We start from the raw sequence: 12,746 nt of genomic DNA, 5'->3' as shown, positions 1-12,746 counted from the left end.
TTTGGTCACTTCCAAGCTGAATGTCTTAACTAGTAATGAGTTAAAGGATGAGATTTGTGCCCTGATTGGTTGTGCAACTATTGATGAGCCCACAATAGTAGTAATGATATTGAAGTAGCAGACAAAATGTGTTGTGGATTGAGTCAAAATGTTCCTTAGCTAAGAAATCTTGCCATTGAAGAAGTGTATGAAAAATGGGAAGATCTGCTTGCACTGGAACATAAAAAAGATTGTATCAGAAGTTATTAGAAGACAATCATTGTCTTTTAAGCACTATATTAGATTTGAAGAAGGAACTGAAATTGTCTCAACAACATCTGGATTCAATGTCTAAATCTATTCGCATGTTAAATTTGGGTACAGATGATCTAAACAAGATTCTCAACATTAGAAAGTAAGCTGCCAATAGAAAAGGAGTTGGGTTCAATAGTCATGAGAAGTCCGGTTATAGAACAACTTTGTCATTTAAGATTGTTTTTGTCCCTGCCCAAAATTCGCACATGTCTGAGCTAAATACAGATGATTCCATACCATCACTCATGTTGAAATTAGTAAGCCTCAGAAGAAATGGGTGTGTCATTACTGTGGGAAAGCAAGTCATATTTGTCCCTTCTGTTTTTATCGTCTTGACAAGAATATATATCATTAAGACACTCTTCCCTGAGTCTAGGGACCTTGAGTCTTGAGAACAAAAAAGTTACATCTAGAAGATTTGTGTGGCGTGTCAAAGATGGAAAATCTCAAGAGAGGATGTCCTGCAATGTGACTTTTACCTCGTCACACATCTCAAACTAAGAAGATTGGTACTTTGATAGTGGATCCTCGAGGCACGTGACAGGTGAAAAATCCTTTCTGTCTGATCTAAAGGCTTGTGGCTCTAGACATGTAACCTTTGGTGATGGAGCTAAAGGAAAAGTGTTGGGAAAAGAAGATTTGTTGAGATATGGTCTCCCTTCTCTTCGTGATGTCATGCTTGTTAAAGGCCTCACTACTAATCTAATTAGCATAAGTCAACTGTGTGATCAAGGATATCAATTAAGTTTCTCCAAAGATAAGTGTCTGGTGAAAGATGATAAAAACATGTTAGTTATGACAGGCTCTTGTTTTACAGACAACTGCTATCACTGGTCCCCTAATGCTTCCACTGATATCTATAACTCTTCCAAAATGAGTAAGGCTGAGATGTGGTAAAAAAGACTTGGTCATATAAGTCTATGATCAATAAGGAAAGCAATCAACGAGGAAGCTATTCTTGGAATACCTTTTCTCAGCATAGAAACTGATTCATTCTGTGGCGACTATCAAATTGGTAAACAAGTTAAAACTTCTCATAAAAAAGTAACATAGTGTAGTACCAGAAGAGTTTTGGAGTTAGGGGCCCATGCAATTTGAAAGTTTGGGAGGTAAGCGGTATGCTCTCTTTTGTGTGGATGACTTCTCTCGCTTCACATGGGTAAGATTTATCAGAGAAAAATCTAACACTTTCAAGGTGTTTCAGATATTATGTCTTCAACTTCAGAGTGAACAAGAGAAAAACATCATTTGTATTAGAAGCTATCACGGGAAGGAGTTTGAAAATTCTCATTTTGCTGATTTCTATACTTCTGAAAGGATTCTATATGAGTACTTTGCTCCTATAACCCAATCAACATAATGGAGTTGTAGAATGAAAGAACCACACGCTCTAAAAGATGGCTCGTGCCATGCTTCATGCTAAAAGGATGCCTCTTCACTTTTGGGCAAAAGCACTAAATACAGTATGCCATATTCACAATCGTATTTGTATGCACATAGGAACTGTTAGCACTAATTACGAACTTTGGAAAGGAAGAAAACCCAATTTGAAGTATTTAAATTTCTTTGGTAGCTCATGCTATATTCTGAGAGATCGAGAAAATAGAAGGAAGTGGGATTCTAAATCTGACGAAGGAATCTTCCTTAGGTACTCAACAGACAATAGGGCCAACAGGGTATTCAATAAGCGAACTCAAACTGTGATGGAATCGACAAACTTTGTGGTCAACATATAACACCCGCAGTAGAAAATGTTAATGATGAAGAAGGTCAGATATTTTTAGAATTTGAGAAAAATTGTGAAAAAGAAATCTCAGAATCATTTGATCTTGATAAGGATGAAGTTGGTGTTATTAATGCTCCCGACATTGTTAGTGACATCTAGACACCTGCAACTAGAAGATATTGGAGAAGATAACAGTGATAAACCTGCACCATCCACTAGAATACAAAAGGCACATCCTTTTAGTAGCATAATTGGGAACCTAGACTCAAGAATAACTACTCATAAGAAGGAGGGAGTTGATTACTTGAAAATGGTTGGTAACGTATGTTTTACATCACCAATAGAACCCAAAAACGTGAAAGAAGCCTTGAAGGATGAGTGATGGATCAATGTCGTGCAGAAAGAACTAGACAGTTCACTAAAAACTAAGTGTAGACACTTTTTCCTTGCCCCGAAAATGTAAATGTAATTGGAACCAAGTGGGTGTTAAAAAAAAAATGTCTAATGAAAATGGAGTTGTGACTAAAAACAAGGCCAGATTGGTCGCCCAGGGATACACTTAAATTGAAGGAGTTGATTTTGATGAGAATTTTGCTCCAATCGCACAATTGGAAGCTATTCGTCTTCTTTTGGGAATCTCACGTCTACTTAAGTTTAAATTGTTTCAAATGGATGTTAAGAGTGCGTTATTAATGGATTTTTAAATGAAGAAGTTTTTGTTGAACAAGCCAAAGGATTTGTTGATCCAACATGTCTTCAACATGTGTATCGATTTCAGAAAGCTCTCTATGGTCTAAAGCAAGCTCCATGGGCTTGGTATGATTGTTTGGAAATTTTCTTAACTAAGAATGGTTATAATCGTGGTGGAACTGGCAAAACCCTATTCACAAAAAGGGACGCACAGAATTTCATCATAGCTCAAATCTATGTGGACGACATCATCTTTAGGGATTGCCTCTAACTATGGTAGATACCTTTGTTGAACAGATGAAGGGTGAGTTCGAAATGAGTATGATGGGTGAGTTGGCATATATCCTTGGTTTACAGATTAAACAAATGGAAGGATGGATTTTCAATCTCAGAAGAAGTATGTTAGAAATATGGTGAGAAAATTTGGGCTCGACAAAGTTCAACCTAAATGTACCTCTGTTGCTATTCATGCCAAAGTCACATAAGATTCTAAAGCTGAACGTGTTGATGAGAGTTTGTATAGAAGCATGATAAGGAGTTTATTATATCTAACTGCTAGACGTCCTGATATCGCTTTTGCAATGGATGTTTGTGCACGGTATTAGTCCAACCCAAGAACCAGTCATATGACAAGTGTGAAGAGAATTCTAAAGTATGTGGGTATACTTGATTATGGCCTTCTGATATAAATCCTGTTTTAGTTGGATATTATGATGCTAACTGGGCAGGATATACTGAAGATAGAAAGAGTACATTAGGAGGGTGTTTTTTCTTGGGAAATCTTATCACATGGATCAGTAAGAAGCAGAATTGTGTGTCCTTATCTACTGCGGAGGCAGAATATGTTGCAGCAGGTAGTAGTTGTGCTCAATTACTTTAGATGAAACAGATGCTAACTGAGTATAATGTGTTTCAGGATGTTATGACCTTGTATTATGACAACATAAGTGCCATAAACATTTGAAAAATTCTGTGCAACATAGTTAAACGAAGCACATTGACATTAGGCATCATTTTATCCGTGAATTGGTTGAGAACAAAGTATTACTCTTGAACATATCAGAACAAATAAGCATCCTGCAGACATTTTTACTAAACCCCTAGATACTATTACTTTTGAATTGCTAAGGACAGCCCTTGGATTATGTAAACTGTCTTTATAGCCATTAATGTTTGCTCTAATGTATTGGGGGATGTAGGTTGATGATTGGTTTTTGTATTCCTTGATTAAAGCTCTCTTTATTGCAAGAGTTAAAACGTCTACTCTCCTCTATTTAAATCACTTGACGTCTTCTTAGGGTCTCCAAAGTATCTCTCACGACTGCTTTCTTCTCAGTGCTTTTGGGCGTCTCTTATTGTACTCTGGAAGGAGTAGTTCGGTGTTGAGTACTCTGTCTCTTTGTGTTTCCAATGTGGTAGATACAAGAAGTTGATCACGAAATACTCATTAATCTGGGGTAAACCTTAAAAAGTCCTTAAAGCATCGCAATGCTAAGCCTGTTGCTTCCACTTCCAAATGACATCATTCAAGTTGATCCACTTCTGAGGTTGTGCGTGCTGATCAAGGTACTATATCTGCTATAAACACTGAAAATCTTATGCATGCATCCGGTTCGGTTGACGCTGTTGAAATTGGCCCTATGTTGGTGGAGATGATAACTTGCTTTTTGTTGTTTTACTTGGAAGTGGCTCTATCTTCTCTTCTCTTCATGTTTTGTCTGATCATCATAATTCTAATGTCTTCCCTGATAATGTTGAAGGTTCCTTTACTGTTAAATATTCTTGTGTGTTAATCTCTGAGCCTCCTCCCACCTCTCCCATGTATGCACAGGCTACTACTGATGAAAATGTTGAACATAATCCGACTGCCTTGAATCTTATCATTGATGATTCACCTATTGATGAAGCACATGTCTCTCAAAACTCTAATACCAATGTTGGTAAACATATGATTGACAAAAACATTACATTAGACTCTTCAGATGACCATAATGTTACTGCAGAACTAAGCAAGCGTAGAATGAAAAAGACGGTCAAAATGTCTCAGAATTCTGGTCCTTCTTCCAGAAAACGTTCACATTTACCTCCATCCTCTAAGAAATCATTTGTTCGGCTTTCAAGGATCATTCTCATTCATCTTCTGATGCATTTAAGGCTACAGTGGTCCCACGACAAGTGAACACCAGAACTGGCAGAAGAAAGGTTCCTCAGAATGTTCCATCTGTTCCCATTGATGGTGTTTCTTTTCACTGTGAAGAAAATGTCTGAAAGTGGAAGTATGTTATTCGTCGAAGAATTTCAGATGAACAAAATGTTTCAGATAAGACACAATCCTATCTTGCTATCATGCAGCTCTTAAATCAGGCTGGATTGCTGAAGACGGTTTCTCAGCTTTGAACTTTCTATCTTTAACTTATTCGTGAGTTCTCTGACAACTTCCTAATTCGTTCGATGATCCAAGTAGCAGTGAATACAGAAAATTCCATGTTAGAGGTGTTTGTTTTACTATTTCACCGGAATTTATCAATGCGTTTCTTGACCATGATGATACCCCAACCCTTTATGCTCCACGTCCTTCCACAAAAGTTTTGGTGACTGAGCACACTGGTGGCACTTATTCTTCATGGCCTTCTTTTGGTCAGTTGTCTACTGCCACCTTGAGTGTGAAATACACAATACTTCATAAGATTGTATTGCTAACTGGTGTCCTACACACAGTTCTAGCATGTCTCTGTCGCTGGCAAGTCTATTATACCAAATTAGCATAGATTCTCGTTTCAATTTTGGCGTCTTTGTCTACAATCAAGTGTTGCAACATGTTAAATCTCTTGCTACCAAATTACCTATTTGCTTTTCCCATCTTCTATATAGTGTCATGCTCTCTCAGTGCTTAACCATTCTTATTCTTGCGGATGCTCCAGACCCTGCGGCCAAGTGTATCAATCTAAACTATAAACTTTTTAGGGATCCCATGTCACTGACATTGTGCATAACATTCGAACTCCTAGAGCTGATGACATACTCGTGCCTGATGATCTTCGAGCTCCTGAAGGTGGCCTGTTGATTCCTTCTGATCTTGGCACTCGTATCTTACAGGTGTTATCTTTTGAGTCTAGAACTTTGAGCTGCATAATTCGTTCTCTTACAGATCGATGGACAGTTATGGATACTCTGGTTCAGTTATTAAGCTTGTCGTTACCCTCTAATGATGCCCCTTTTACTTCACGACGCCCTTTCTCACCATATGCTTAATTTTCTTCTACTGGTAATCAAGGGTGAGTGGTTGGTTCTGGGGGTTTTTTTTTATGAGGTTTTTTTGTTGGCTTGTTGTTGATGAATGTTTGGTTTTGTGGTTGTTGTTGTTTTGGGGTTGGTTACTGTTTTTTGTTTGTTTTTGTTGCCTTCATGTTGTTAATGATTGCCAACAAAAGAAAATTTTTATGCCAAAGGGGGAGATTATTATTGTTTTTATTTGGCATGTAAATTTTTCTTTTGTAAAATATTGGATCTTTTTCGGTTGACTTTCTCTAGACTGTCCGAATGGTTATTTTTGGAATGATTCTTGTCTTGCTGGTTTTCTTGTCTGTAACTTCCTTGTTGATACTGTTATAAAAGAAAGTATGAGAATGTCTCTTTTAGTTTTTAGAGATGCACTAAATGGTTGATGGTTGTTCTTTGGTACACGACCATTGCTGAAAAGAAAAGAAACAAAGAGGTCTGCAATCTTGTTATGACACATACATAAATCTTTGAAGAGAAGCATTGAGTTTAGGGGGAGCCTAAACATACAAGATCAATAAAAGCTAGGCTGAGAAAAGATCTTGAGATAGGTGACAACAAATTTAGGGGGAGTTTAAATAGATTTTCTATATAAAGTTTACTATAATACATGGTAGTAGTTCTATCAGTTAAGTTATTTCTCTTATAAACCTTTTGAATTATACAGAGCTTCTCTTTAATTTAGGCACTCTGCCCCCAGATGTAGGTAAAGCTATACCAAACTGGGTTAACATATTGGCTAGTTATACGTTTTTTTTTTTTTCAGGTTTCACTCAAAAGGTCTCATACCATTAGAGATAGTTATCGAGACACACTGAACACACCGACACAACTAAGTATAAGGAGCATGGCTCTGATACCACTTGTTAAGGATATCGAACCCTCTAACATATCTTTACAATGACATTATCCAATTTGGGCATAAACCTCGTGCCTTTGTTTCTGGTTATAGCCAAAAGGTCTCAAACCATTAGAGATAGTTGTCTTCTCTTATATATCATGAATTTTCCTCTTATCTGGCCAATATGAGGCTTTGATTACACGTCAACACACATTTAGAACACTTTCAACTTCTTAAAGAGTTTTTATTACGTAAGGGAAATTTAGGACCAAGTGTTGAATCGTTAATGAATCCAATTTAGGATTATAGGTAAAGAAAGGTGGATATGGTGATAATTAAGATTGATTAATTTTGAAGAAGTTTATAAACACGTGAACTTAAACTCTTCGACCAAACCTTGGAGAAGGCAATTGAGTTTAAATTAAGATCTTGGATTTGGAACTACATTAAGTTTGCAAATATTTTTGTCTTCATAAACAGGAAACCTAGAAGTAAGATCTTTGCTTCTAGAAGGGTTAGACAACACATTTTTCTTAAAAATCTCATTTCTAAATCTCAATAACTTTTTGGGGTGTTTGGGCCACCGACTTTATAAGTTAATGTTGAATAACTCAACTCCATCAGTTTACAAATTTATCTAGGAACTTCATCTTCCCATCTTTCTCTCTTTTGCACATTTATCAAGAAACTTTATCCTCACAACTCTACACCCCAAACACAAATTTCCTTACTCCAACATATCAACTCCATACTTCATAACTCAACTCAATGTCCCAAACACCACTTTTAGAACTTTAGTTTTAGCAATGTATTGAAAGAGGTTAGCAAGATAGGAGGGTACCATTTGGTTAAGTCGTTGGAGTTCGGGGCCTAGAGGCTGGCAGTTTGAGATTATGTAACAAGACTCTGCTTGCTAAACAATGTTCGTGTTCGTTCATGAAGCCAAATGTTTTGTGTCACAAAGTTATTTTGAACAGGTATGACCCATACCCTTTTGAGCTTGTAGCTGGCAATGGTCCCAATTGACCTTGTCAAAAACTTTAGAAAGTTATTGCCTTTAGTTTTATTAAATGTTGTGTTGGGAAGAAGGGATTGAGTGTTTACTTTTGAGAAGATTGTTGTGTGGGTGGTAAAACCCTTTGTGCATTGTTCCCATGTACTTTTATCATCTTTTGAGTAAGAAGAAGTATTTTGTGTCCTCCATTTTAACCATCCTCACATTATCTCTCTGTTTTATTTCTCTACATTTTGGACCCTAATTTACCAAAATAAAACATAAAAAACAATCATGTTTTATTGGGAATATTCAAATTAAATATCCTTGTCAAGGATGTCAATGGGTGATCATTGGTTAGATGTTGTCGGTGAAAGCTATTCTAAAACGGTCCTAGGCAAATATACGAAGGGAACAGATAAAAGATATAAGTGGTTTGGTTCAATTCGATTTAGGTATTTAACTATCTAAATATATCTTCTTCGCAATATGATTTACCATTATTAATGATTCTAATGTAAACTTTTAAAGTTGTAAAGACTACTAAGATGTCTCTAAAAAAATAACGTACAATGTGTGTCTCATTTATTTTAATAAATAATGTTGAATTTTTTTTATTAAAAAAAACCATTTCGAAATAAATTCGTAAGGGAACTTAATTCATGGATGCGTAAAATTAATGAAGCGTTTGGTTTAATTTTTAAAGGGTATAATTTTGAAAATAAGTCATTTTAAAAAAAATTGAAGTGTTTGACAACTACCCAAAATATCTTTTGAAACACTTTCGAAATATAAAACTATACTGACCAAATTGAAATGAAATACAAACTATAATAAAAGAGTAATATTTAACCTATATAATTCCATATATAAACATAATTTTCCTTGAGATCCTTAGTTCTCTTAAAACAAATGATTTACATTCGCAAAAATAAGGGTGATTCGAAATTCGGGTCCTTTTAGCATGCTTTGTCCTTGTTCATATTCATCCTAGAAAAACTTCTAGGAGGTCACCCTAACATAGGATTACTCTAAATTAAGCACGCTTAACTACAGAGTTCTTATGAATGAGTCACCGAAAAGAAAGGTGTATCTTGTTTTTATAGGTAGTAACTTTCTATTCTTTTAAGTCTTTCTTAATCATACTTTCATGTTCTCAGGATCCCTCTCATTTGGATGTGATATCGGTTCATTCATGTACCCCTCCCGAACTCAGGGTGTTACATGTTCACCAGCTTCCACTTAGTTCGTCCCCAAACCACATTTTACTGGGAGAGGTTTAGCTCTGACACCATCTTTAATAGTATGTGGTTCCATTTCAAAACCAATTGGCTAAACAATGTGTGGTTAAACAAAAGAAATATCCCAAATTGAGTACTTCAATTAATTGTCTTTGTTTTTGGTTTCTTTTCTTCAACAAGAAAACTGACTAAAGTTTATGAGCCAGGAGGTCCTAAGATTTTGAACCTCCCAGTTTTCAAATTTTTGGACTTCTCTTTTGTTAGATTATTTCTGGTTCATTCTACCAAACTTTTCTTTGGTTAATTTTGTTTTTGTTAATCACCACGGATCCCAAAAACTTAAGTGATAGATTATGACAAATTTAATTATATCAATACTTCAATAGTTTTATTCAATTTCGATAGTAACCTTGTATCAGTGAATTGAGAGGAGGGGACATGTGTTTAGGTCTAGGGTTTAGGGAGAGTTAAATATAGTAAGACTCATATTTGAGAGTTGTAAGGAGTAGTATGCTAGAGTATTCCTTGGAAGAATGGTGGGAAAAAAAAGATGGAAGCTAGAGTGAATACCTTGAAGGAAAAGATGGTTTCATGTGATAAGAATAACGGATTTGTGTGATATTATTCACTTTTTGACATAAGTTCTCATGACTTTGCTTTTAATTTTACTAAAAAGGTCTCGTACTATAAAGATAGTCCTCATTTATATACCATAGATCTCATTCTTCTATGACCAATGTAGGATTTTGTTTGTACCCAATAATATCAAAGCCTATTACAATTTGTAGAGGAAAAGGGTAAGACAATGGAGCAAAAATAGCATAAAGCATAGGATCGACAAAGGTGATGGTGAGGAAGTTTAAGGTCGGAATGTTAAAACTAGAGTCCGATCTCCTCTGACCAATTATATTGATAAAATTAAATTTATCGTAACTCATCAACTTAAACTTTTGATCTAAACTGACCTTAATATCTCAAAACTACTCGACAATGATGAGTTATTGTAAGGTCTCTCGATTTTCCAATTGGATCTCAACATACCACTTCAAGATCCTACCTCTTTGGGTTCATCATTGTTAGATCGAATCCCAATTTTTGTTTTTAGACCGATCGAAAATCCATTTGGACATCACGGGTTTCGATACCATATTAGATAACACATGGTTTCATTTCAAAATCAATTGACTACGAAGGAAGTTACTCATCTATCTATAAACATTATAAGGTCCCTCGATTTTTCCAAAGCAAAATCGTAAACAACAATTAATAGATGAATCCAATGGTTTCAATACAAATAAATTTGAAGAGGTTAATGAATGGGTTACCTTCCTTCCAATATCACTGATCAAATCAGTATTTCTTCCATCCTGAATAAATTCATTGGCCAAACTTAGATTAACTAATGAAATGTTAATTAGTATGAAAAAAAGGTAAAATGATAGAATTAATTAACCATAATTTCTGCAACACGGCTGAGTGCTCCTTGAAGTGATTTCTCTAATTTCTTAAGCTCGTCCATCCCCAATCCTTGAAGCTCCTCTCCCTTCATTTGCCTATTACATTTATTCATACAAATTTCTTTCCTTACAAATAATTAATAACAATTTTGTTTCCTTTTTTTTCTTTTCTTCCAAACAATGAAAAATGCCTTGTGGTTTTGCACTCACCTTAGTTCATGGGTCTTTTTCTCAACTTCTTCATTCAACTTTGCTCGAATATTACTCTCGAGCTGTTAAAAAGATAACAATAATATATGAGATAGAAGATTCAAACAAACTAAACGATCTTTTAAAGCAAATAGAGGTGTTTAACTAATGAGCTTCTATGCTCCTATTGACTATATTTAGGCTTCGTTTGATAATGTTTATTACTTTTAGTTATATGTCTTTGAAATTTATACTTTTTATTGAAGAAATACCTCAATTTCTAAAGTTGAAAACAAGTTATTGGAAATTACTTTTTGTTTGTTTCTAAAACTTGATTTGGGTTTTTAGATATGAGTGTAGAAAGTGGATAACAAAAAATAGAAACTTATACTTATACGTGAAAATAGTTATTATAAGTTTAATTTTCAAAAACATGAAACATAAGAAACTTATCAAACAATGTCTAGTTTCTTGATTTGTCCTTTTGGTTCGAGTTCTTTATTTTAAAAGATGGTCATCTCTTGTACTTAATAGGTTAGATTATAAGTTTATTCCTTAAAATTTCGAATTAGTTTGTGTCTAATAGATTCTTAAATTTAAAAAGAAATGTCAAATAGATCCTAAACATTTAATTATTTCTAATAGCTTGGTCTCAACTTAAAAAACTATATGATATGTCCTTAAACTTTTACTAACGGATATTTCTAAGACTAAAAAACTTTTCATGTATAAAATTACAAGTTTAGGTTCTTCTTTGACATAAAATTTAGGTCCCGTTTGATAATTATTTCGTTATTGGTTTTTAGTTTTTGAAAACTAATCTATTCCCTCCCAATTTCTTACAATTATTTACATCTTTCTTGAGTATAACGGTTGAATTCTTTACCAAATTTTAAGAACAAAAACAAATTTTTAAAAAGCTACTTTTTTAGTTTTCAAAATTTGACATAGTTTTTAAAACCATTGGTTAAATGTAGATAACAAAAGAAGAAAATTAGAGGTGAAAGTAATGTCTATAGACATAATTTTCAAAAACAAAAACAAAAAACTAAATGATTACTAAACGGGGTCTTAATTTTTTTGTCTAATAAATCTATTATCTCTAAAACGTTGAATATTCTAAGGGCCTATCATATATAATTAATATTCAATCATCTATTCGACAAAAAAAATTGAAAGTTTAATGAACTATAATGGCCTAAACACAAATTTAAAAGTTTCGAGAGTAGACTTTTGAATTAACCTATTCAGTAATAACATTTCCCATTAATACATGTCACCTTTACATTTCATTAAGTATACGTTTCTACAAGAAATTCAACATTCTTGAATTAGAATTTTGGTAGTGGGTTTTCCTTAGAAACTACAATCTTTTCAAAATTCTACCAAGATCTAAATAAGTTTTTTTTCCTTTTTTTTAATATGCATTACAATTTTGCCCTAACTAGGTCATTTCAAAGCTGCTGCAACAACAATCTTATACTGTAAGATGTAATTTTGAGGAAATAATCACTTTATATTAGAAAATATAAATCAAGATTTTATGAACTAAATAGATGTTATTAATTACCTGCAACTCAACTGATGGTTCATTCAAATTGGGAAGATTCTCTGAATTGACACTATTATGCCTCTCAAGTATGCTCTGAATGCTTTAGAAAATGGGAAAAAAAATTACTAAAGTTATAATATATTTAAATGTATCCATAATATTTTAAACAATTTATAACAAGAAAAACATTCACAATAAAATTAAGTTCAATAACATTGTTCAGACAAAGAGAGAGATTGCAAGTCTCTGTAATTTATAAAACTAAAGAAAAAGAAAAAGAAAAGGAAGAAAAAATGAGGGTAATTAGTAAATATATATATATATATATATAGTGGGAGGTAATTAGTAAAAGAAGAATGAGAGTAGTGATAAAAAATTATATAGATTGTGAAAGAGAATAATTAGAGATTAAAGGAACCTTTTTAAGATACTTTGTGTTTTGTGATTTATTTTATCTTTTTTAAAATTAAAATTTTAAAAATA

General features: G+C 33.8%; 1 protein-coding gene across 8 annotated transcripts in view; it reads right to left on the bottom strand.

Annotated features, from left to right (window-relative positions):
* Positions 1–12,746, bottom strand: part of LOC120077079 (MADS-box protein SVP-like) — a 59,947-nt gene that overhangs the window by 6,305 nt on the left and 40,896 nt on the right. For all 8 annotated transcript variants that reach the window (XR_005481726.1, XR_005481727.1, XR_005481725.1 and 5 more), the window contains exons 3-6: positions 12,282–12,363; positions 10,733–10,794; positions 10,519–10,618; positions 10,391–10,432 (exon numbers count right to left, since the gene is read on the bottom strand). Coding sequence is in view for 4 of the 8 variants with exons in the window: in XM_039030936.1 (XP_038886864.1) it covers positions 10,391–10,432; positions 10,519–10,618; positions 10,733–10,794; positions 12,282–12,363 (286 nt within the window). In the remaining 4 variants the exon portion in view is untranslated. The remainder of the gene's footprint in view (positions 1–10,390; positions 10,433–10,518; positions 10,619–10,732; positions 10,795–12,281; positions 12,364–12,746) is intronic.

This window comes from Benincasa hispida, chromosome 5 (assembly GCF_009727055.1).
Source record: "Benincasa hispida cultivar B227 chromosome 5, ASM972705v1, whole genome shotgun sequence".
Taxonomy (NCBI): Eukaryota; Viridiplantae; Streptophyta; class Magnoliopsida; order Cucurbitales; family Cucurbitaceae; genus Benincasa; species Benincasa hispida.
This window is presented reverse-complemented; position numbering and strand designations above follow the sequence as displayed.